This window comes from Palaemon carinicauda, chromosome 11, assembly GCF_036898095.1.
Source record: "Palaemon carinicauda isolate YSFRI2023 chromosome 11, ASM3689809v2, whole genome shotgun sequence".
NCBI classification, from domain to species: Eukaryota; Metazoa; Arthropoda; class Malacostraca; order Decapoda; family Palaemonidae; genus Palaemon; species Palaemon carinicauda.
In genome coordinates this window covers 1,959,941-1,985,651 of record NC_090735.1, presented here as the reverse complement: position 1 = coordinate 1,985,651, position 25,711 = coordinate 1,959,941, and the positions used below count along the sequence as shown (strand labels likewise).

Here is a 25,711-nt window from a genome sequence, read left to right as displayed (position 1 = left end):
CATGTTGACGTTCAGCGACGCACGGAGGTATCCGTTGACGTTCGTGAGGTTCAACAACCGTCAGAGTTGTTTTGTTTTGACGCGGTGCGTCAACCTCCGCAACCCAGTGTGGTTGACACTGCTCACCCACATCAGTCTAGACAGTCTGGAGTAGACGCTGTGCGTCCCCGCACTGCTATGGTTGTTGCCAGCTCACAGACTGGGCAACAGTTCCATGACGTTGCGTCCGGCTCAGTCACGCATGCACCCGTGCGACCGGACTCAGCTAACCAGCCGTTACTCACTCCGTTGCCGCTTCCTCCTCAATACTCGGATGAGGGACTTTCTGATGATGATGGTGCTGCACACGTAGATGAACCGCATTCAGAACTGGACGAGCCTAAGTCTACGCAACCCTCTTTGGACTTTAGGAAAGTTTTGGCCCTGTTCAAAGGGATGTTTCCGGACCAGTTTGTGTCTGTGGCTCCGCGCTCTCCTCCGTCAGAGTTTGTGTTAGGCATGCCGTCAACCACTCCTGCCTTTACTAGACTCGTCCTCGCACGCTCGTCCAAGAGAGCTTTACGAGTGATAGGAGAATGGCTGCAGTCCAAAAAGAGTTTAGGGAAGACAGCCTTTACGTTTCCCCCTGCTAGACTCTCTTCTAGATCGAGCGTCTGGTATGCCACGGGAGAAGTTCTCGGCTTGGGAGTTCCTGCCTCTGCCCAGGGCGACTTCTCAAGTCTTGTAGACTCTCCCCGCCGCCTAGCCATGAGACGCTCAAAGATATGTTGGTCATCTTCGGACCTGGACCACCTTTCGAAAGGTATATTTAGAGCCTTCGAGGTTTTTAACTTTTTAGACTGGTGTCTAGGAGCTCTAAGCAGAAAGATCTCTCCGACAGAGAAGGAGACTTCCTTGCTCATCATGTCCTGCATAGACAAGGCCGTACGTGATGGGTCTAATGAGCTTGCTGCATCTTTTGTGTCCGGAGTCCTTAAGAAGCGTGAGAACCTATGCTCATTCCTTTCAGCTGGAGTTACACCATGCCAGAGATCCGAACTTCTGTTTGCTCCTCTTTCCAAGTGCCTTTTTCCAGAGGACCTGATTAAGGAGATTGCCGCTTCTTTGATACAGAATGATACTCACGATCTTGTTGCGTCCTCTGCTCGCAAAGCCACCCCTTTGCCTACCTTGTCAGCTAGACCAAGGATGGACACTCCAGCGTCCCGTTTTATTCCGCCCTTTCGTGGCAGAGCCTCCAGCAGAGGAGGTGCTTGTGCCGAAGGGAGACGTGGAAAGAAGAAAGGAACCAAGTCCTTTAAGGGCAGAGTCTGACTGCCAGCTTCTTCAGACAGCAGTGGGAGCCAGACTCAAGAACTTCTGGCAGACCTGGGAAAAGAGAGGCGCAGATGCACAATCTGTGAAGTTGCTCAGAGAGGGGTACAAGATCCCGTTTGTACGAAAACCCCCTCTAGCAACGTCTCCCATCGATCTCTCTCCCAGGTACAGAGAGGAAGACAAGAGACGAGCATTGAAACAGGAAGTGTCTCTCTTACTAGAGAAGGGAGCGGTAGTCAAAGTCCTGGACCATCAAACCCCGGGATTCTACAACCGTCTCTTCTTGGTGTCAAAGAAGACAGGAGGGTGGAGGCCGGTGCTAAACGTCAGTGCGCTGAATGTGTTTGTCACAAAGCAGACGTTCTCCATGGAGACCACAAAGTCGGTTCTAGCAGCGGTCAGAAGGGAAGACTGGATGGTCTCGTTAGACCTAAGGGACACCTACTTCCACGTCCCCATCCACCCGGACTCCCAACCTTTTCTAAGATTCGTTTTCGAAAAGGTTGTCTACCAGTTTCAAGCCCTGTGCTTTGGCCTAAGCACAGCTCCTCTTGTGTTTACGAGGCTGATGAGGAATGTAGCCAAATTCCTTCATTTAGCGGACATCCGAGCCTCCCTCTATTTGAACGACTGGCTTCTCAGAGCTTCTTCCAGTCGTCGCTGTCTGAAGGATCTAAAGTGGACTCTAGATCTGACCAAGGAATTGGGTCTCCTTGTCAATATGGAAAAGTCACAAGTGGTCCCATCCCAAACTATTGTATATTTAGGGATGGAGATTCACAGTAGCTTTTCAGGCTTTTCCGTCGGCCCCCAGAACAAGCCAAGCCCAGTTATGCATCCAGAACATGCTGAAGAAGGAACGATGTTCAGTCAGGAAGTGGATGAGTCTGATAGGGACGCTATCATCCCTGGAACAGTTCGTGTCATTAGGAAGACTACACCTCCGTCCTCTTCAATATCACCTAGCATTTCACTGGAAAAAGGACAAGACGCTAGAAGCGGTCTCGATCCCCATTTCCGAGAAGATGAAGTCTTGCCTGACATGATGGAAGGACAGTATCAGCCTCAGAGAGGGTCTGCCCCTGGCTGTTCAGACTCCCAACCACGTTCTCTTCTCGGACGCATCGGACGTAGGCTGGGGCGCGACATTAGACGGTCGGGAATGCTCGGGAATATGGAACTCGAGTCAAAGGACAATGCATATCAACTGCAAGGAGCTACTGGCAGTACATCTGGCCTTGAAAAGCTTCAAGTCTCTCCTTCAAGGCAAAGTGGTGGAGGTGAACTCGGACAACACCACGGCTTTGGCGTACATCTCCAAGCAAGGAGGGACCCACTCACTGACGTTGTACGAGATCACAAGGGACCTCCTCACCTGGTCAAAAGGTCTAAACATTTCGCTAGTAACGAGGTTCATCCAAGGCAACTTGAATGTCATGGCAGATTGTCTCAGTCGGAAGGGACAAATCATTCCAACAGAATGGACCCTCCACAAGGATGTATGCAAGAGACTATGGGCCACCTGGGGCCAGCCAACCATAGATCTCTTCACAACCTCGATGACCAAGAGGCTCCCAATATATTGCTCACCAATCCCGGACCCAGCAGCAGTTCATATAGATGCCTTTCTCCTAGATTGGTCACATCTAGACCTATATGCATTCCCTCCGTTCAAGATTGTCAACAAGGTACTGCAGAAGTTCGCCTCTCACGAAGGGACAAGGTTGACGCTAGTTGCTCCCCTCTGGCCCGCGAGAGAATGGTTCACTGAGGTACTTCGATGGCTAGTAGACGTTCCCAGAACTCTTCCTCTAAGGGTGGACCTTCTACGTCAGCCACACGTAAAGAAGGTACACCAAGGCCTCCACGCTCTTCGTCTGACTGCCTTCAGACTATCGAAAGACTCTCGAGAGCTAGAGGCTTTTCGAAGGAGGCAGCCAGAGCGATTGCTAGAGCAAGGAGAACATCCACCCTTAGAGTCTACCAATCGAAGTGGGAAGTCTTCCGAAACTGGTGCAAGTCAGTATCTGTATCCTCGACCAGTACCTCTGTAACTCAAATAGCTGACTTCCTCTTATACCTGAGGAAAGAACGATCTCTTTCAGCTCCCACTATCAAGGGTTACAGAAGCATGTTGGCATCAGTCTTCCGTCACAGAGGCTTAGATCTTTCCAACAATAAAGATCTACAGGACCTCCTTAAGTCTTTTGAGACCACGAAGGAACGTCGTTTGGTTACACCTGGTTGGAATTTAGACGTGGTACTAAGATTCCTCATATCAGACAGGTTCGAGCCGCTACAATCAGCCTCCCTAAAAGATCTCACCTTAAAGACACTTTTCCTGGTATGCTTAGCCACAGCTAAAAGAGTCAGTGAGATTCATGCCTTCAGCAAGAACATCGGATTTTCATCTGAAACGGCTACATGTTCTCTACAACTTGGTTTTCTAGCCAAAAACGAGCTGCCTTCTCGACCTTGGCCGAAATCGTTCGATATTCCAAGCCTTTCTAATATGGTTGGAAATGAACTAGAAAGAGTCTTATGCCCTGTGAGAGCTCTTAAGTTCTATTTAAAACGAACTAAACCTTTACGAGGCCTGTCTGAAGCTTTATGGTGTTCAGTTAAGAAACCATCTTTGCCTATGTCAAAGAATGCTTTATCCTATTTTATCAGACTGTTAATACGAGAAGCTCATTCCCATCTGAGTGAGGAAGACCAAGCTTTGCTGAAGGTAAGGACACACGAAGTTAGAGCTGTCGCAACTTCCGTGGCCTTTAAACAAAATAGATCTCTGCGAAGTATAATGGACGCAACCTATTGGAGAAGCAAGTCAGTGTTCGCGTCTTTTTATCTTAGGATGTCCAGTCTCTTTACGAGGACTGCTACACTCTGGGACCATTCGTAGCAGCGAGTGCAGTAGTGGGTGAGGGCTCAACCACTACAATTCCCTAATTCCATAACCTTTTTAATCTTTCTCTTGAAATGTTTTTATTGTTGTTTTTGGGTTGTCCGGAAGGCTAAGAAGCCTTTCGCATCCTGGTTGATTTGGCGGGTGGTCAAAGTCATTTCTTGAGAAGCGCCTAGATTAGGGGTTTTGATGAGGTCCTGTTGTATGGGTTGCAACCCTTGATACTTCAGATCCTAGGGGTCGATCAGCATCCTAAGAGGATCGCGAGGCTCCGTAAGGAAGACGTACTTAAAAAGGCAGAGTAATTGTTCAAGTCGACTTCCTTACCAGGTACCTATTTATTTTGTTTTTGTTATTTTGCTAACTTCTAAAATGAAATAAAAATTCTTAGCTCATAATAATGTAAACATATTTTGCTGGTCTCTACCCACCCCCTTGGGTGTGAATCAGCTATTATAATCACCGGCTAAGTTTAATATTGAAAAATGTTATTTTGATACTAAAATAAATTTTTGAATATACTTACCCGGTGATTATAAATTAAAGGACCCTCCCTTCCTCCCCAATAGAGACGCAGTGGACCGAGGAGAAAATTGAGTTCTTTGTTTACATTGAGTACTGGGTATCTGGACGACAGATGGCGCTGTTGGGCACACCCGCAACCTGTGTAGCGATCGCTGGCGAATTTTACCTAAGAGTTTTCTGTCGAGCAACAGAGTTGCAGCTATTATAATCACCGGGTAAGTATATTCAAAAATTTATTTTATTATCAAAATAACATTTTTATGAGTGAAAATTTGGTGGTCACACAATATGTGAAATTGCAAATTACACAAATATATACGGTATTACTGTAATTCACTTTGTTAATTATTTGGCCTCAAAATGACTTTTGTAAATATATAAAACTTATTGACCCACAGAAACTCACAATATAAAGAGCAGTCGGTGATATAGATTTGTATAAAATATTTTAGAAATATGCATTATACCAAGGAACCGATAACTGAACTGCCATATGGCAATGGAATACTTTAAAAATTGCATTTTTAAACTCATTGCCTACCCAAAGGGTGTTTACTTAAGAGGTAAAGTTTTAAGTAAGGGAAAAATAAGAAGGTTCTACAAAAGAATAAATGAAAAGTGAAAGGTAGAAAGCAATACAACTTGAACCATTACTGATAATGGCAAAAATATTTGTACATATACTTTAGTGATTATAAAGAATGCACAAGGTTCAATTATCTTGTACGTTTATGAGATACAGTATATGCCTAAAACAAGCATTCGACTATCTGAACCCTCATGATATATGTGCAAAATAAATATTAATGATGTAAGGGGTTCATGACAAAAATAATCTAAAAGAGGAAGAGGTAGACAACACTAAGTATATGTACCATATTCCCATCACTCGTACAGTTTGTTAGTACTCACCTTCTCTTGAGTGGCCTTATATGATGTGTTATATAGGATCCATTTGAAGTTATCTCTTACAGACCAACTGAGTTACTACTAAGTATCTTGTCTCACCCAAAAATTACCTACTTATAAATTCTGTTTTATATTTAGAGACATCTACTAGTATGGGTTACATGAGGGTTAGATTGTAAAATTTAATTTTTCAATATTAAACTTAGCCGGTGATCATATAAGCTGTCAGCTCTGCTGCTCGACAGAAAAACCTAAGGACAAAATACGCCAGCGATCGCTATACAGGTAGGGGGTGTTCATCAACAGCGCCATCTATCGAGCAGGTACTCAAGTACTCCCAGTAAACACAGAACCAATTTTCTCTCTGTCGTGCCACCGGCAAGACCTACTAAATATGCTGTTGCTTTCTGGATTGATTTTCACGTTTTTTGGTGAAGTATTCATTTCTGGTTATTAGCTTTCGCTGTGCAGAGGTTATCTTCAATACTTCCTTGCATTCTTTGATTGAATTTTGGATTATTTGTTGACGACTTGGATAGATTTTGAATTCCCCCTTTGACTAATTCAAGATGTCTGACCCTTCTCAAGTCCCCATATACAGGAAGTGTAGTGCTAGGGACTGTTCAAGGCGTCTTCCGAAGGCCTCTATCGATCCGCACACCATTTGTTCCAATTGTCGGGGTAAAACCTGTCAATTGGAAGATCGATGTGAGGAATGCGTTGGGCTTTCGGAATTCGATTTTCAAGAATTCCTGAAATATTCACGTAGGCTAGAGAGAGATAGAGTCAGGAGGAGTTCGTCTCGCTCAGTTGATTTTTCCTCTCCCCATGCCCCACAACCTATTCCTTCCCCTGTAGTGGTTACTCCCTATCCCCCTTCTAGCACTCATCAACCTTCGATGGCAGATATGATGCGTGCCATCCAGGCTCTGGGTGAGAGAGTCGAGTCATTGGCGAATGACCGCAACCAACTCATGGCAGACGTCAGGGAGTTGAAGGGTAAGAGTGCAGTGGGAAGTGAAGTGAGTGTTAGTGCAGTGAAAAGTGTTAGTGTTGTGCATGAGGGTGCGTCTGTTCGTGCCTGTCATCCTCCCAGTCCGGGACCTCTTGCAAGCTCCCAAGCCCAGGGGAGAAGCAATGTCGTACGACCAAAGGGTTCGACAGGCTTTAATCAGCGGACAGACGTTCCCTCCGTGGTTTCGGACGTATCTTTCCTAGATCGCCCCTCCCACAAGAAGACGAGTGAGCCCGTTCATTCCTCGTCTGCGGAAGAGGTTTCTCGCCAGAAACGATGGACCAAGGTCTCACGGCCTCTCAAACGCAAGGTCCCTTCCGCGCAAGTCCAACGGCCCAGGTGTAGCCACTGGGTCAGTTCGGACTTGCTGCAGTCTTCCGACGACTGCACACCTCCTAAGAGAGGCAAAGTGGTACCGCAACAGGCAGTAACACCGTCTGTTGCCGCACCTGCTGCTGTAGACCCTAAGTGGTCTTTGCTACAGTCTATGCAGACTCAGTTAGCTTCCTTTATGCAGGAGTATCGTGCGGAGAAGGTTGACGCTGCACCCGTTAGCCTACAACCAACCACGGTTGTGCGTCCAGTAGACGCTGAGGCTACCTGCTCCCGCACTCCAGCTGTGAGAGTTCCACCACCCATGCGCAGTCGACCCTGCCAGACGCATGTTGACGTTCACCGACGCACAGAACCCTCCGTTGACGTTCGCGTGTTACCACAACAACAGGAGGGTGGAGTTAAGTTGCCGTGTTTTGACGCTGTGCGTCAACCTCCGCAACCCACTGTGGTTTCCACTACTCGACCGCAGCAGTCAGGAGTAGACGCTTTGCGTCCCCACACAGCCATGGTTGTTGCCAGCTCACAGACTGACCAACAGTTCCATGACGTTGGGTCCAGTGCAGCCACGCATGCACCCGTGCTGCCGGACTCAGCCGACCAGCTTATTCCTACTACTTTGCCGCTTCCTCCTCAACATTCAGACGATGGACTCTCTGATGATGACGATGGTGCACATCTTGACGACCCGCACACGGACATCGACGAACCCAAGACCACGCCTCCCTCATTGGACTTTAGGAAAGTGCTTGCACTGTTCAAGGATTTATATCCTGATCAGTTTGTGTCTGCAGCACCTCGCTCTCCTCCCTCTGAGTTCGTTTTAGGCACGCAGTCATCCGCACCTGCCTTTACGAAGCTCGTCCAAGAGAGCTTTAAGAGTGCTGGGAGATTGGTTGCAGTCCAAAAAGCAACTTGGGAAGACAGCCTCCATGTTTCCCCCTGCCAAGCTTGCTTCCAGATCTAGCGTCTGGTTTGCCACGGGAGAAGTTCTCGGCTTGGGAGTTCCTGCCTCTGCCCAGGGCGACTTCTCAAGTCTTGTAGACTCTCCCCGCAGGCTGGCCATGAGACGCTCCAAGATTTGTTGGACTCCTTCGGATTTGGACCATCTGATGAAAGGAGTCTTTCGAGCGTTCGAAGTTTTCAACTTTTTGGACTGGTGTTTGGGAGCGTTGAGCAGGAAGACCTCCCCTTCTGACAAGGAAACTTCCATGCTCATAATGTCCTGCATGGACAAAGCCATACGGGACGGTTCTAGTGAGCTTGCGGCTTCGTTCGTTTCCGGGGTCCTCAAGAAACGGGAACACCTTTGCTCCTTCTTGTCAGCTGGAGTCACCCCATGTCAGAAGTCGGAACTTATGTTTGCTCCTCTCTCGAAGTGCCTCTTCCCTGAGGAGTTGATCAAGGAGATTGCCACCTCCTTGATTCAAAAAGACACCCATGACCTGGTTGCGTCATCCGCACGCAAAGCCACCCCTTTGCCCTCCGTGCCTAGACCCAGGATGGACACTCCAGCGTCAAGGTTCATTCCGCCCTTTCGTGGCAGAGCCCCCAGCAGAGGAGGTGCTCGTGCCGAAGGTCAACGTGGGAGCAAGAAGAAGGGTTCCAAGTCCTTTAAAGGCAGAGTCTGACTGCCACCTTCTTCAGACAGCAGTGGGAGCCAGGCTCAGGAACTACTGGCAGGCCTGGGAGAACAGGGGCGCAGACGCACAATCTGTGAAGTTACTCAGAGAGGGGTACAAGATTCCATTCTTGCGCAATCCCCCTCTAGCAACAACTCCCATCGACCTCTCTCCCAGGTACAGAGAGGAGGACAAGAGACTAGCTTTGCAGCAAGAGGTGTCTCTCTTACTACAAAAGGGAGCGGTAGTCAAAGTCCGGGACCATCAATCCCCGGGCTTCTACAACCGTCTCTTCTTAGTGGCGAAGAAGACAGGAGGGTGGAGGCCGGTGCTAGACGTCAGTGCTCTGAATGTCTTTGTCACAAAGCAGACGTTCACCATGGAGACGACAAAGTCGGTTCTAGCATCGGTCAGGAAGGAAGACTGGATGGTCTCGTTAGACCTAAAGGACGCTTACTTTCACGTCCCCATCCACCCAGATTCCCAACCTTTTCTAAGGTTCGTGTTCGGGAAGGTTGTATACCAATTCCAAGCCCTGTGCTTTGGCCTAAGAACGGCACCTCTTGTTTTTTATGAAACTGATGAGGAATATTGCCAAATTCCTACATTTAGCAGACATCAGAGCCTCCCTCTATTTGGACGACTGGCTTCTAAGAGCTTCGTCAAGTCGTCGCTGTCTGGAGAATCTAAAGTGGACTCTGGATCTGACCAGAGAATTGGGTCTCCTGGTCAATATGGAAAAGTCTCAACTCGTCCCATCCCAAACTATAGTGTACCTAGGAATGGAGATTCAGAGTCAAGCTTTTCGGGCTTTTCCGTCGGCCCCCAGAATCAGTCAAGCCCAAGAATGCATCCAGAACATGCTAAAGAAGGACCGATGTTCAGTCAGACAGTGGATGAGTCTGATAGGGACGCTTTCATCACTGGACCAGTTCATTGCGTTAGGGAGACTCCACCTCCGACCCCTTCAATTTCACTTAGCTGTTCACTGGAGAAAGGACAAGACGCTAGAAGCGGTCTCGATCCCTATTTCCGAGAAGATGAAGTCGTCACTGACTTGGTGGAAGGACAACATTCTCCTCAAGGAGGGTCTGCCACTGGCTGTTCAGACCCCCAACCACGTTCTCTTCTCGGACCCATCGGACACGGGCTGGGGTGCGACATTAGACGGTCGGGAATGCTCGGGCACGTGGAATGCGGATCAAAGAGCGTTGCATATCAACTGCAAGGAGCTACTGGCAGTTCATCTGGCCTTGAGAAGCTTCAAGTCCCTCCTTCTAGGCAAGGTGGTGGAGGTGAACTCCGACAACACCACAGCCTTGGCGTACATCTCCAAGCAAGGAGGGACTCATTCGATGACGTTGTACAAGATCGCAAGGGACCTCCTCACCTGGTCAAAAGATCTAAACCTATCTTTAGTAACGAGGTTCATTCAAGGCAACATGAATGTCATGTCAGACCGCCTCAGCCGGAAGGGTCAAATCATCCCAACAGAATGGACCCTTCACAAGGATGTATGCAAGGGACTATGGGCCTTGTGGGGCCGACCTACCATAGATCTATTTGCAACCTCGATGACCAAGAGGCTCCCGATTTATTGCTCGCCGATTCCGGACCCAGCAGCAGTTCATATAGATGCCTTTCTTCTGGATTGGTCCCATCTAGACCTTTATGCATTCCCCCCGTTCAAGATTGTCAACAGAGTACTGCAGAAGTTCGCCTCTCACGAAGGGACAAGGTTGACGTTGGTTGCTCCCCTCTGGCCCGCGAGAGAATGGTTCACCGAGGTACTGCAATGGCTAGTAGACGTTCCCAGAACTCTTCCTCTAAGAGTGGACCTTCTGCGTCAGCCGCACGTAAAGAAGGTACACCCAAGCCTCCACGCTCTTCGTCTGACTGCCTTCAGACTATCGAAAGACTCTCGAGAGCTAGAGGCTTTTCGAAGGAGGCAGCCAGAGCGATTGCTAGAGCAAGGAGGACATCCACTCTTAAAGTCTATCAGTCGAAGTGGGAAGTCTTCCGAAGCTGGTGCAAGTCGGTGTCAGTATCCTCAACCAGTACCTCTGTAACTCAGATAGCTGACTTCCTTTTATACCTAACGAAGGAAAGATCTCTTTCAGCTCCCACGATCAAGGGTTACAGAAGCATGTTGGCAGCAGTCTTCCGTCACAGAGGCTTAGATCTTTCCAACAACAAAGATCTACAGGACCTCCTTAAGTCTTTTGAGACCTCGAAGGAGCGTAGTTAGGCCACTCCAGGTTGGAACTTAGACGTGGTACTAAGATTCCTTATGTCAGAGAGGTTCGAGCCACTTCAATCAGCCTCCTTTAAAGATCTCACTTTGAAGACACTTTTCCTCGTCTGCTTAGCAACAGCTAAAAGAGTCAGTGAGATACACGCCTTCAGCAGGAACATCGGATTTTCATCTGAAACGGCTACATGTTCCTTACAGCTTGGTTTTTTAGCCAAAAACGAACTTCCTTCTCGTCCTTGGCCCAAATCGTTCGATATTCCAAGCCTTTCTAATTTGGTTGGAAATGAACGAGAAAGAGTCCTATGCCCTGTTAGAGCTCTTAAGTACTATTTGAGACGTACTAAACCTTTACGAGGACAATCTGAAGCTTTATGGTGCGCTATTAAGAAACCTTCTTTACCTATGTCGAAGAATGCAGTTTCTTATTATATCAGACTTTTGATTCGAGAAGCTCATTCCCATCTGAATGAGGAGGACCATGCTTTGCTGAAGGTAAGGACACATGAAGTTAGAGCTGTCGCAACTTCAGTAGCCTTCAAACAAAACAGATCTCCTCAGAGTGTAATGGACGCAACCTATTGGAGAAGCAAGTCAGTGTTCGCGTCATTTTACCTTAAAGATGTCCAGTCTCTTTACGAGAACTGCTACACCCTGGGACCATTCGTAGCAGCGAGTGCAGTAGTGGGTGAGGGCTCAACCACTACATTCCCATAATCCCATAACCTTTTTAATCTTTCTCTTGAAATGTTTTTATTGTTGTTTTTTGGGTTGTCCGGAAGGCTAAGAAGCCTTTCGCATCCTGGTTGATTTGGCGGGTGGTCAAATTCTTTTCTTGAGAAGCTCCTAGATTAGAGGTTTTGATGAGGTCCTTTAGTATGGCTTGCAACCCTTCATACTTCAGCTCCTAGGAGTTGCTCAGCATCCTATGAGGATCGCGAGGCTCCGTAAGGAAGACGTACTTAAAAAGGCAGAGTATTTGTTCAAGTCGACTTCCTTACCAGGTACTTATTGATTTTATGTTTGTTATTTTGAATAACTGCTAAAATGAAATACAAAATACTTAGCTCTTAAATGTAAACATATAATGCTGGTCTCTACCCACCCCCCTGGGTGTGAATCAGCTTATATGATCACCGGCTAAGTTTAATATTGAAAAATGTTATTTTCATTAGTAAAATAAATTTTTGAATATACTTACCCGGTGATCATATATTAAAGGACCCTCCCTTCCTCCCCAATAGAGACCCAGTGGACCGAGGAGAAAATTGGTTCTGTGTTTACTGGGAGTACTTGAGTACCTGCTCGACAGATGGCGCTGTTGATGAACACCCCCTACCTGTATAGCGATCGCTGGCGTATTTTGTCCTTAGGTTTTTCTGTCGAGCAGCAGAGCTGACAGCATATATGATCACCGGGTAAGTATATTCAAAAATTTATTTTACTAATGAAAATAACATATTTTTCATATCAAGATATTTAATAGGAACTGCATTGATAATGTTTGATTTGTATGTGATCAAAATGTTCTAGTAGTGCATTTTGTTCAGTGGCAGAAGCAATTAATTAATGCTAATTTATTTCAACAGGAGCAGGTGAATTTTGCACCACAGTTTCCAGAAGTCCTACGGAAATTTGAGGACTGGCTGAAAGAGCACAACTTGAAAACTGACATGAAAACCTTTGCTGTTGTTACAGACGGACCATGGGACATGGGACGGTTTTTATATCATCAGTGTAATGTGAGTGCAGCAGGTTTAATCAACTTTGTAAAAAAAGAAAATTCATGTTGTCAATGATATTCTCTATAAAAAAAAAAAAAGGTCCAAGAATTTCTTGATTTAAATTCAAGCATGTATGGAATTTTTGTATTTTCTCCTGCAGAAGCTTGATTTAAACAATTTTTATATGCTTTTATTTGCCCAAGCTGGAGAACATAACACAGTCCATAATATTTTATGAAGTAGCTTTGGAAAAGCAAAAGTCATCGAGCTGTTATTATGCTACCTTAGTGGGAATGAGCCTCCGATATCCTTCCCTTAACTAAATATTTTTGTACGAGAACTATAGTTTTGTGTTTTTTGTAAATTTTGTAAATTTATTTTTCTTACATCATACACATAATGATCAGTCCCTATTGTAGTTAATCAACTGTCTTCCAAGACATCACTACATTTTTTAAGGTCATCATTCATCTTGGAAATTAATGCTATGTCACTCACAATCCTGTCCTAAGTCAGCTGTTTTACAACCCTACCTGTGTTTATGCTGTTGCAATTCTGAAAGAAGAAATTGTGCAGAGGATTGCTTATCTCTGCAAACTTTTTTGACACATCATATTAAGTTAATCTGACTTTTTTTTAGTCTGCCACTAAACGTTATAAAGCATTTAGATGTCTGCGAATACCTATGCTAAACCATTTATAAGATGAGATAAGCAATATAGTATAGCAGACCTTGTCAGAATAGTTCAGTTAAGATGACTTTTTAATGTGTTATTCATTATTTGGTCCTACATGAATACAAACCCTTGGCTCTTTACTATGGATATATGTTTTCAGCATTGCTGGAATCTAGGCATAAACTTTTATGTGAGGTATCAACAACCATCTGCTAGTTAGAGGGGGTTGACCGGCCACCCCGCTCATACAGAGATATATGTCACTTGTTTTTAGCTCAGTAGAGTAAAGACATGTTGTCTTGCTCTCCTGTAAACCCTTATTTGTTCCAACACAAATACTTACCGAGAATTACTTTCTTAGGAGTAGTCACTTGGTGACCTCTTTCTCGACCAAGGTTTTTGGCGCAGTTATCCCCCACTCCGTCCTCCCTATAGGCCTACCCCCGCCGCCAAAGAATGCGCCCGAGGGCAGGATTAGGACAGGTCACTGCTTCTCTGGGCCATTCTCCCCATTAAGTCCTTGGTCGTGAGGTATTCAACACCTCACTCTCTCGATCCTTTGTGCGCATTTAGTGTCCATGTGTTCCCAACGTGGGGACTTGTGTTTTTTCGCAGTGTGCTTCCCAAGTGTTCCTGTGCGTTTACTTTTCAACCGTGTCCTTACCCGGTGTTTGATTCATTTCCTTAGTGCTTGTGTCGTGCGTTGTGTGCGTTATGGAACAGTATTCCTTGATTTTCTTCAAGGAATTAATAGCTGAAAAGACCAATTTTTACATAAATCATTCTTCCTCCCCTTATCCTCGGTGTTAGCCGTGTAGGGGCAGCTTATGTTCCCCTTCAACCACGTGTCAGGACTTCTGGTCCTAGAACGTAGTGCAGTGAGTGCACTTCGGCACCAAAAGGAAGAATACATCCAAGAGGCTCATAGGAAGACGAGCCTCTCCTCGCCAACTTAATTCCCGATGCCTCGTCGAATAGAGATTCTTATACAGCCATCTTCCCCTACCCAGAGTAGGGGACGAGGTAAGTCTGTTGCGGGGAAGTGCCCATTGCTCTTCCCCAAGAGTTTGAGAGGGTGCGGTATAGCACCAAGAGAGGTAGGCGACGAAGGGTTCGCCTAAGAAGACTAGCGCCGGGCGTCCCGCCTGACAGAGCTTCCCTACCACCCTCTCCTACCCAGAGTAGGAGACGAGGTTGGTTTATTGTGAAGAAGATAACTCTTAAGAAGTAGTTCGAGGTAAGTACTACTTTCGAGAGTGTGTGGGGAGACGGAGTCCTGGTGCAAGCAGGCCACGTCTCCTCTGATGACCCCATGTGGGGGAAAATGTCCCTAATTCTTCTCCAGTCTCTTAGCGTATTTTTCAGTCTCTTCTGCAGCCGAGGGCCTCGCCGAGAAGGAGCCTCCCAGGTCTGTATTGCAGCGTTCCCCGGACCGACAACCCAGGGTTTTTTCTCACCACGAAGGCCATCCTCCAGACGCAGATATAACCCTCGCAGGGAGAAATGCGAGAAGGCCTCTTCAGGCAGGCGTAAGACCGCGAAGCTTCTGTTTCACCCCGCCAACGGGTGTAACCGAGCTTCTTTACGGGCAGCCTGGCCGAATCAGCACAGCTGGTTCGGCCCTCGGACTTAAAAGAAACGGTTCCCTCCGTCGGGTCAGCCCACGGGGATCCGCGTCCGCGTCCCCCAGCCCGCCCGCAGGCGTAACCAGGCTTCTTTACGGGCAGCCTGGCCGAATCAGCACAGCTGGTTCGGCCCTCGGACTTAAAAGGAACGGTTCCCTCCGTCGGGTCAGCCCACGGGGATCCGCGTCTGCGTCCCCCAGCCCGCCCGCAGGCGTGACCGGGCTTCTTTACGGGCAGCCTGGCCGAATCAGCACAGCTGGTTCGGCCCTCGGACTTAAAAGGAACGGTTCCCTCCGTCGGGTCAGCCCACGAGGATCCGCGTCCGCGTCCCCCGGAGAGAATACACGAACAGTAGTCCTCGACGGCACGGCGTTGCCGGTTCTGACCCCGAACCTGGTGCGGAACTCCCCGCCGGGGAAAACCGGTACCACCGCAAGGAAGTGCCTGGTATTCCAGAACCGAAGCGCCCGGGGAGTGCCCGGTGACCCGGCGCCTCGAGATCAAGCTGTAGGAAGGACTACAGGTAAGCGTAAGTCCCCGAAGCCTCCGGTTAACCCCGCCCAGCGGGGGAAACGCGCTTCTGGTCGGGCTGCCTGGCCGAACCAGCCCGGCTGGTGCGGCCTTCGGGTCAGAAGGAACGGTTCCCGCTGTCGGGTCAGCCCACGGGAACCGCGTCCTCGGCACCCAGAGCCTTGGGCCGACGAGAGTCCCCGCTGAACCAACGTTGCTTGCGCTAACCCAGGCCCCTGGTGCGGACGTCCCCGCAGATGAAATCCAGTACCTCGGCAGGACGGCGCCCCTGACCCCAAAGAGCTAGACGTCCAGTCGGCGTGCCCGGTAACCCAGCTCCCCGGCCCCAAACCGGGTCCTCGGCTGACGGAGAGAAACGCTCCCTGACGGAGGACTCCGTCTATAGGAGAGTGGTTAGCCTTTGCAGAAGACACCACAAGTACCGGAACCTGCAACTACGGATGTAGTTTCCTGGAAGTCAAGCCTTTTTGAGGATCATGCAGACTCCTTACAACCTAAGACGTCCCTAGCACGGCAAGGTAGTGGCCAGCACTGCCAGGGTCCCCCAACCTTTAAAGGGGGGTCAGCAGGACATCCTTAGTCAAGGCGTTTCAGACAGTAGAGCCTCTTCAGCCCCAGTCTGGTTCTCGCCAGCAGGAACCTCCATGATGGAGAAAATGTCGAGGGACTTAGTTAACGTCCCCTCTAGGCTGGACTGGTGGGCTTACTCTTTGGGAGGTGTACAAGCCTCCTTTGACCCCGAGGACCCTGTCCAGCAAGGCCTTCAACCCTTAGGTTATTGACATATCAGTCTCTCACACTAACAGCTAACTAGGTGTTCTGGAAGCGAGACACTGTTCTGGCGAAGGTGTCTTGGAAGGCACCAGACAGGGAGACGCGAGCCATTCGCAGCTTTCCCTTGTGGGGAGAGTCTCCGTTTCCTTGGAAGAAACTAGAAACCATAATGGAGAAGGTCTTGAAATACAAGGAGACTAACGTCCCCAGACCTACGACTCCTAGGAGGCCGCCCTAAAAGAGGTCTTTTTCGGATAGTGCCTCGACACCCCAAGCATCTACCAGCACTACGAGGAGAGAAGCCCCTCTCTTCCTCCTGGTCTGCAATGCCTCAGCCCCTCCGCAGGGGAGCTCCAGCGCCCTCTAGCTCCTTCAGGTCGGGTTACCCGGCCTCTAGGGGAGACAGATCAGGCCGCCCCTCTAGAAGAAGATAAGAGTGGGAGGCCCCCTATCCCCACCCAACCCTCGGGTTGGAGGATGACTCAGACGTCATTGGCAAGCTTAGCGGGCTCAAGGAGCGGAACCTTGGACAGTGGCCTTACTAAAGAAGGGCTACGGACTTCCATTCCTAACGGAACCACCCACGCTTTTTCCGGCCAACCGGATAGAATGGCTAGATCCCAAAGACCTGTTAAAGAGGACCGCCCTTCAAGAGGAGGTGTCGTCCATGCTAGAGAAGGGTACCATGGAAGAAGTTCTTCTCCCAGGGCCAGGTGTCTACAGTCGCCTATTCCTGGTGGAAAAAAGCGACCGGGGAGTGGAAACCGGTTATAGATCTGTCAGCTCTCAACAGGTTCGTCAAGAAGACGGACTTCAAAATGAACACGCAGTATTCAGTCCTGCTGTCCTTGAGGGAGAAAGATTGTAGGATGACCATCGACCCCAAGGACGCATACTTCCAGATTCCGGTCCACACCTCGGGTCGGAAGTGCCTCCGGGTAAAATAGGGTTTCCGGATCCTGCAATTCAGGACCCCTTTTTCCTTGGTCTGTCAACAGCGCCCCAAGTGTTCACGAGAGTCCCCACGGCTGTCGCAGTGGGGGCGCGCGAACGAGGCATACGCCTTATCAGATATCTGGACGCCTGGTGGCTTCTTCCCGCCTCAAAGGTCCTCTTGGAGGGACAAGGGAGAAGTCTCCTCCAGTTTTGCAAGGATCTGGGGAACTGAATCAACCCGAAGTAGTCAAATCTATCCCCTTCCACCGGAATGAACTACTGGGGAATACCATTAGACTTTTTTCGGGGAGAATTTTTCCCTTCGGAGAATAAGATAAGAAACCTCAGGCTCATTAGTCAGCCGTTCCTGTCAGAACACCCCAGGAGGGCGGAGGACGGGCAGAGGCTGATAGGTCACCTGGTCTCACTGGAGAACCTAGTTCCCCAAGGGAGGGTAAGGCTCAGATCCGTCCAATGGAATCTCAGGAACCTCGGGTGACAGACGGATTCACAGCAGGTGCTAATCCCAGTCATTCCAGACACAAGACCCTCCCTAGAATGGTGGCATTGCCAGTCGAACTCACTCAAGGGGACATCCTTCGGGACCGGCCCTCCCGAGTTACTACTGTTCACAGACGCCTCCAACCAGAGATGGGGAGCCCTTCCCCTCGACGAAACGGCACAAGAGACCTGGTTGGAAGGGGAGAGGCAACTCCACACAATGTCCTGGAGTTGGAAGCAGTCCATAAGGCGTGCCTACACTTCGCAAGTCTGCTAAAGGGGAACACCGTGGCGTGGATGAGCGACAACGCCACGGTAGTGGCTTACATAAAGAAGCAGGGTACTTGTAATCGAAGGAGTTGTGCGATCTCACCATAGAGAATCTAGATTGAGTGGAAGAAAATCAAGGGGTGATGTTAGCAAGGTTCATTCCCGGGAAGTAAAACGTTCTAGCCGACGGCCTCAGCAGAATGGGCCACATAGTAAGGACAGAATGGTCCCTTCTCCCAGGAATAGCCAAGCTCATCATTCAACGCTGGGGTTCCCCGGTGGTTGACCGCTTTGCAACAACCTCAACGCCCAACTCCCAGTCTATTGCTCCCCTGTACCAGACCCGAAAGCTTCCTTAGAAGACTCCTTTCAGCACAAGTGGGACAATCTGGATGTGTACGCCTTTTCCCCCTTTTCACGCTGATAAGACAAGTGCTCAGCAGAGTAAAGACGGCTCGAAACCTACAGATGGCTTTGGTAGCGCCCGGGTGGTTGGAGAGAGAGAGTGGTTCGCGGATCTAAAAGTCCCATCGAGTCAACCACCGTGGCCTCTGTCCGTCAGGTCAGAACTTCTGCACCAGCCTCACTTTCTCAAGCTCCACGACAGGCCTCTCTCCCTACGTCTTCACGACTGAAGACTAAGAGCGGCTCCTGAAGAAAGAAGGATATTCTTCCTCCACGGCTAAGAGAATGTCTCTATTCCTAAGAAGTCGCCAACCGCGGTCTTCCAGACAAAATGGACCTCCGTCGCGAAGTGGTGCGCTGAGAGGCACATTAGACCTCTTAAGGCCTCTGTCCCAGACATGGCAGATTTTCTGGTGTTTCTCAAGGACAAAGCGGAGATGTCAATCCCAGCCATAAAACGGGGTTCGGGCTGCCTTAGGCCAAGTCTTCCTCCTGAAGGGCATCGTCCTGGGGGTCTCGAGACCCATAGCGATGCTTGTCAAAAGCTTCGAGCAGTCTTACCCCCCTCAGGCGGGAAAGGTGCCCCAGTGGGACTTAGGCAAGGTCCGGAAGATGATGTGTCGCTCCCACTTTGAACACTTGAAAGATATCGTGAACAAAGATCTCTCCCTCAAGGCCGTCTTCTTGCTGGCCTTGGCGTCCGATAAGAGAGTGGGAGAGATACATGGTTTGTCATTCGACTTCTCTCACTCCGACCAGATATCAGGAACCTCTTCGTTTCCACAGGTGTTAATAGGAAACAAGTTTCCGAGAACACCATTTCCTGCTGGCTGAGACAAGTCATCGCGAGAACCTACGAAGAGGATAAAATAGCAGTGCCAGGCACTCCCCGGAACCATGACATCAGGGGTCGGAGCACCCCCTTGCCCTTTGAGAGAAACATGGCGGTGAGGCAGATCCTACAGACTGGCACTTGGTCGCACCAGTCAACCTTTACTGCCCACTACCTCAAGGGTTATTCAAGAAAATCCTTGGACGGGTTCTCCATTGGGACAGTCATGGCTGCCCTCCGGGCTGTGTAGCGGTAAGGCCAGAGGCTGTACCCAACGATGAACACATTCTTCGCGACTACATCCGGAGGAAATCGTCAGAAGAATTTTTTAAGAGGTAAAATCTTAGGTAATAGCGTAAGGTTGCGCAGTTACCCTCACTCCCGTACTCTGATAGGCCCCCGCATTCCATAGCCCTCTAGGTCCTACGGGCCGAGTCAAGTGTCAGAATAGCACTCCCGCCTCCTAAAGTATAAGTCTCCTAAGAAAGTAATTCTCGGTAAGTATTTGTGTTGGAACAAATCAAAAATTTTAAGTAATTTTTATTTTTCCTAACATACTTACCGAGAATTACTTTCGGGTAATGGCCCTCCCTTCCGTCCCCGAGTGCCATCCTTCCATTGCCAAGTTGGGCTATACGACGGACTTAATGAGGAGAATGGCCCAGAGAAGCAGTGACCTGTCCTAATCCTGCCCTCGGGCGCATTCTTTGGCGGCGGGGGTAGGCCTATAGGGAGGACGGAGTGGGGGATAACTGCGCCAAAAACCTTGGTCGAGAAAGAGGTCACCAAGTGACTACTCCTAAGAAAGTAATTCTCGGTAAGTATGTTAGGAAAAATAAAAATTACTTAAAATTTTTTATATTTACCTGACCGTAAAACCTGGAATTTTCTCTTTTGTTTTGCATATGTGGTCTCTGAGGACTGCGACTGTGGGTTTGCCATGGCATAGCGGGCTGCGCTTGTGGCATGTTCATGTCTGTTGTGGAGACAGATCTTCTCCGACTTTGCCTTGCATGCAGATGACACTTAGGCAAACAGGCTTTTCCCTTCAACGAGTGTCAGGAGCGGTCATCTTCCCAGCAGGGGGACCAGTATGGTAGGCGATGGAAGAAGTTTAAAAAAGTTACTCTCCTCCCTCAGGTTGAAGAAATCCCTACTTCTTCCTCCGGTGCCTCGTACTCTCTCCACTGACTCTGCTTGTTCAGCTTCCTCTGGAGGGCAGTAGAGCAAGAGTGATGACCATTTAAACCACGGACAACCTTCGGCCCCTGAAGACCCCAGTCCCTTCCTTAGCTAAGTGGTGGTGGCCACCACTCATGGGGAGGTTAGCTTTCGGGTACCCCACAAAGGAACGGCTTTATGAGGTGCTGAAGGTTGGGGCACTGCAGGTACACACAGCTACCTCTGCAGCGGTTGGTCACAACCTTCCCCACCGACCGCATGAGGGGAGCCCTTTTTAGTCTGTCTCTTGCCCCAGGCTGATGCTTCCTCCACAGTTCCTCTTTCACTTGATGAGTTGCAGGCGGGTTTTCCCTGGAGTTCCAGCCAGGCGTGTGATCTCTCCGGGTTGAGCACTTGTTCAGCAGAAGAAACCTGATCTTCCTCCACTTTACGATGTTGGTGGTTGTTCTTGTCAGCGTGAGAGGGCTTCCTCACGTGAGTGGTCCCCGCCTCAAGTACCTCGTAAGCAAGCATGCGATTCTTTGCTACCTCACTGTAGCTCTTTAGAGCACCCTGGTGATCATGGTCACAGCCGCTTTTTACCATGCCTCGGCCGTCTATTCTCTTTGGGGGAAGCGCTAACTTGTTCTGATATTCACAAGCGATGGCAGATCAGGTTCTCAAACAAAACTTGCTCATTACCGTCCGAGCAGGCTCACCCTGCTTTTGGCCTGAGCAAGGCAACTTACGAACCTCCAGTAAGTGATCTTGCGAGTGTTCATGTGCCTGTTCGCAATGCTCCGACTCGCATACAAGCAGTTCCTAGTATAGGGATAGAGTCACGCTCCCCAGCGCATGTGCACTAACCTTTGATAGCAGGTAAGAACCATTTTTTCTTGTGTGGTTTAAAATATTCTGTATATTTTGTTATGTTCCCAATCTTCCTGCTAGGGGGAGACAGGTATTGTCTAGGTTGAAGTATTAAGAAGGGATTATCATATTTTACTATTACCTGGTCAAGTCACAGGGCTTGTTTTCACTCATTCACCATGATTGACCAACTCTCCAGCTTACCAGACTGAAAGTTCACAAGGTATCAGCGTACCTCTCTCTCTCTCTCTCTCTCCTCAAGCTCAGAACCATATTCCAGGTCAAGTTTCACAGCCAGTTTGGGGTCAGACTTGAACCCACCATTTGTTCTTGTGTAGGAACAAATGACAAATTTGGAAGCAATTTGTTCTTACCTAACTATACAAACCTGACCTCTTTACTCATACTTGTCCCGCCATCATCTGTCCCCTAAGAAGTCTTGCTTGCAATGTGATATGTATCACTGGGTGAATGAGTAATCTGGGTGGCCAGTCTACTCCTCCACTAATTTGCAGGAGATCATTGACACCTCATAGGTGTTTATGGCTAGATTCCAGCTACACTGAAAACTGTAGTAAAAAGCTCAGGTTTCTATAGTTAGAAAAAAAAATTACTTCCAAATTTGTCACTTTAAAATTGCCTGTATCTATAGATTGATCTAGACATCATTGGGTAATGACTCGTCTCTTTTAAAGGATTATAATTCTTCATTTCATCACTTTATATTGCTAGATTTATCAAAGTTTCTCAATATTAAATTATATTTTAGAAGAGAGCTTTTAAGATGTATATTATTAGTATTTTAAATGATAGTACAGTATTTTACCATTATGTCGAATATAGTTTTGGTTTACTTGAAGAAAATTAGCCTTTATATTTTTTCAGATATCAAATGTCAAGCAAATTGAATTTATATTTTTTATTTTTCAGATATCAAAAGTTTCTTATCCACAATGGGCTAAAACTTGGATAAATATAAAAAAGCCTTTCTGTAACTTCTATAATACTGAAAGGGTAAGTAAAATGGGCCAAGAAACTTGGTAGCCAAACTCGGCCTATTTTTTATTCATATTCAAACGCAATTTTTTCATCAATCCATGGAAAACTGTTTTATGTAATTTTCCCTCCATAGGTTTTGCCTTCTAGCACTAAAACTTAAGTAATTTTTTCTTGAAGTTTAGATAAAATAAAGAGCCAGTGAGCATTTTTAGATGATTGGTAGTGTTTTATTATTGTTAATTATAGATGTTCATTCATTTTAAGGTACCGTTCCAATGATGAAAGGACTTTTTACATTAGTTTTTAACCTGATTTATATGAAAAAGAGTATAACTATTTTCTCTGGCTAGACTCGCCTGACATTCAGTATCAACCTTCATTCCCTTTTGCTCTACTGTGTGGCATTAATATGATAATTTTTTTGTACAGTTTCTTTTTTATCAACATTGCTGTTGTGTTGTCATTCTTTCTCTATTGCAAACTCTTCCTCTCTTTGTCATCCATCTTTTACCCTTGAGGTGTGCTTGTGTCTGCAATTCTTGCATTTAATTTGGGCATATAAATAGGGTTCACACATTATTTAAGCTTATAAAGGAAAATTTCAATAAAGTACTTGAAATAAAGTTTATATAAATAATTTAGGAATTGAAATATTTAGTTGCAGTTTATTTAAAACTTTGGATAAACAACATTGCTCATAAACTACTATTATTTCAAATAGTTATTGGCGAGTTTTTACCAAAAGAAATTGCTAGGAAAGATGCATATTACTTTTTTAAAATTTGATAATTTAATTATCCTTTCTGGTATTTTGTAATATATATTTAGATCAATGTTGAATTTTGCAATATAATTGTGATTTTCTATTTTTTTTTAATTGTTTCTTCTTTGTAGATGAATCTGCAGGGCATGCTGACAAAACTTGGGATGACTTTTATTGGACATCCCCACTCAGGGCTGGATGATGCACGGAACATTGCAAGAGTCACGTTAAAGTTACACGAGGACGGTGCAAACATGCGGGTAAACGAACAGATAAGTTTCAAGAAACCCAAAAGTATAGAACATAGGTAAGATCTTGTTCAAGAAAAGCCAATAATAGCTTTCCTTTATCTGTGATGTCTTTGAATAATAGATAGTCCTTAACATTTCACAAAGTTACTCGGCCAACTGTCTACAGTATAGGATCAAATCATAAACAATTCATCACTCAATCTGATGATTTTGTTTTAGTTTTCACTCCTGTCCTCTTATTGTAATTTCAAGTTCTTGACAGTGGCATTTTGCTATGAAAAATATTTTTTTTCCAAAGTACATAGCTTCTCAGTAATATGTACAGTAAATGCTGTGGATTTAGTTTAGCCTGTCGTGATTGTGTAATTGTTTCTTCCATATGTTCTAATACCCTTCTTTTCTATTTCTTTCCTTTTTAAGTGTAATTACTATGTTTGCTTATTGCAAGTGTTGCATGGGACCATGGTGAATGTGGTCCCTGACCAAGTAGAAAACGGAGTTCAGAGAGGAGGATGTCTTACTCTGGGGTCCCACAGAGCAGAATACAGTCCCTCTAATGAGAGGCGTCAGTTACCTATTCCCCCCTGGATTTAAGTCTCTTCTTCCCAACTTCTATAGGTAGTAGGTTGGCCAAGGCACCAGCCACTCCTGAATACTACTGCCAGAAAATTAATAGCCCCTTTCACTGGCCAGATTCTTGTAGTACTAAATTGGATCCCTCTCTTATTACAGTTCATTTTTCCTTTCCCTACGCTGAATAGTCGGGCCTATTCTTTACCCAATCTTTTTCCTCATACCTGACACTTGATAGCAGGAAAATTCTTCATCACTGAAATGTTTAACTATTGCACTGTAATTTTTCAGTGGCTACTTTTCCCCTTGGTAAGGGTAGAAGAGACTCTTTAGCTATGGTCAATAGCCCTTCTAGAAGGCCAAAATCAAACCATTGTTTTCTAGTCTTGGGTAGTGCCATTGTCTTGTGTTAGTTGTGCTTGACTAGCCACCCTTCTCCAAAGTCTTGCTATTCTACAACCCTTCTCTCTAAGTCGTCCTAATTTTCAGTGGTAATCAAATCATCTGCATGTAGCAACTTCTACTACTCTTCCTTTCTTATCTCTTCACTTAACACATTTATGACCAGAACAAATAAATGACCTTAATGCCGACCCCTGGTGTAGTCCAACACTAAGTTCAAAGGTTTTTCTTTCTTCAGCAGCCGTTATTACTTTAGTCCTTTTTCATTTGTAAATCATCTCTACCATTCTAACTTCTCTGGGACTTCCCTCTTCCTCAAGCATCAAAGTATTATTTTTCCTGATATTCTATCATAAGTATTTATAGATCTACAAAGGCACAAAAGTTTCTGGTTTCCTTCTAGGCTTTTATTTTTCCTTTAGCCGCATTACTATGAAGATGACAGCCACAGTCCATTTCCCCCTCATGAATCCATACTGCTGTTTCCAAATCTTTTGTCTCTCAATCTTCATCTAGAGCCCTCTCAAAAACTTTCATATCACGCTGTTAGTTTAATTCCTCTGTAGTTACCACAATCCATTACATCACTTATCTGCTTAAAATACAAATACCATTAGACTTTCTTCCTAGTCTTTAGGCTGTTAATTTTTTATATCTTTTTACTTAGTCCTTTTCGCGGCATAGATTTGAAAATTTTACCTATGATTTTATTTCCAGGTTACATACTGTAAAGGGCATAAGCAGAAATAGTTTTAATGCCATGATCAAGAGGAGAAGTGTTGATCCACCAAGAGATGGAGAAAGTGAACATGTGAGTGATGAAAGTGAAGAAGAGGAAGACCCTTTTGAAGATCATGAAATATCATGTGCAACGGGGAGTGCTGTGTGTGAGGCAGAATATGATAAAGATTTTCCATCCCTACAGGCAAAAGAACCAAAGATTTTACTCTGATATTGTCCAAAATAACTTACAAATAGATTTACTGTCTGCAGAAATTATTTTCGTAAACTAATTTTCTGCTTTTAAACAAATGTAGCGCTAGAGATATCAGGGTTTGTAAGGAAAGATCACTTTTTTTTTCAGAGGTGGCAAATAACATCTTAAATATTGTTGGCATGGAAAGCGATTTTCCTTACCTTGTTCATTTTTAGCAAGTTCAAATTGTATACATTGTTACAGAAATCGTACAAATATTGAAATTTTTATATGTATCATTATACCCGATATAGTTTTTAAATTCTTATTGGTACTATATAAAGAAATATCTAATATATGAAATGTGGACTGTTTTGTTAAAACAACCTTGGTTGAGTAATTATTGACATAGTTTTTCTTTTGTACCATATCAGTATCTTTTACATCAGATTTGAAATTATTGTAGTTTTATTCGTTGATTAGTGTAGTTTTTGGCTTCTTAAAACTTTATGATTTTCAGTTTTATTTGTTGAGAGTACCTCAGCCTTTAATACTTTGTAAATTTAACTAATTTTGAGTAGAGGCCTACAAATTTCCTAAACTTAATTTCTTTGAGCAATT

General features: G+C 46.3%; 1 protein-coding gene across 1 annotated transcript in view; it reads left to right on the top strand.

The window, feature by feature from the left end:
* Positions 1 to 25,493, top strand: part of LOC137649933 (3'-5' exoribonuclease 1-like) — a 78,190-nt gene extending 52,697 nt beyond the window's left edge. Inside the window, exons 6-9 of the mRNA XM_068382879.1 lie at positions 12,470 to 12,622; positions 22,117 to 22,200; positions 23,080 to 23,255; positions 24,892 to 25,493. Coding sequence (XP_068238980.1) covers positions 12,470 to 12,622; positions 22,117 to 22,200; positions 23,080 to 23,255; positions 24,892 to 25,126 — 648 coding nt within the window. The 3' untranslated portion in view covers positions 25,127 to 25,493. The remainder of the gene's footprint in view (positions 1 to 12,469; positions 12,623 to 22,116; positions 22,201 to 23,079; positions 23,256 to 24,891) is intronic.
* The last annotated feature ends 218 nt before the right edge of the window (positions 25,494 to 25,711 follow it).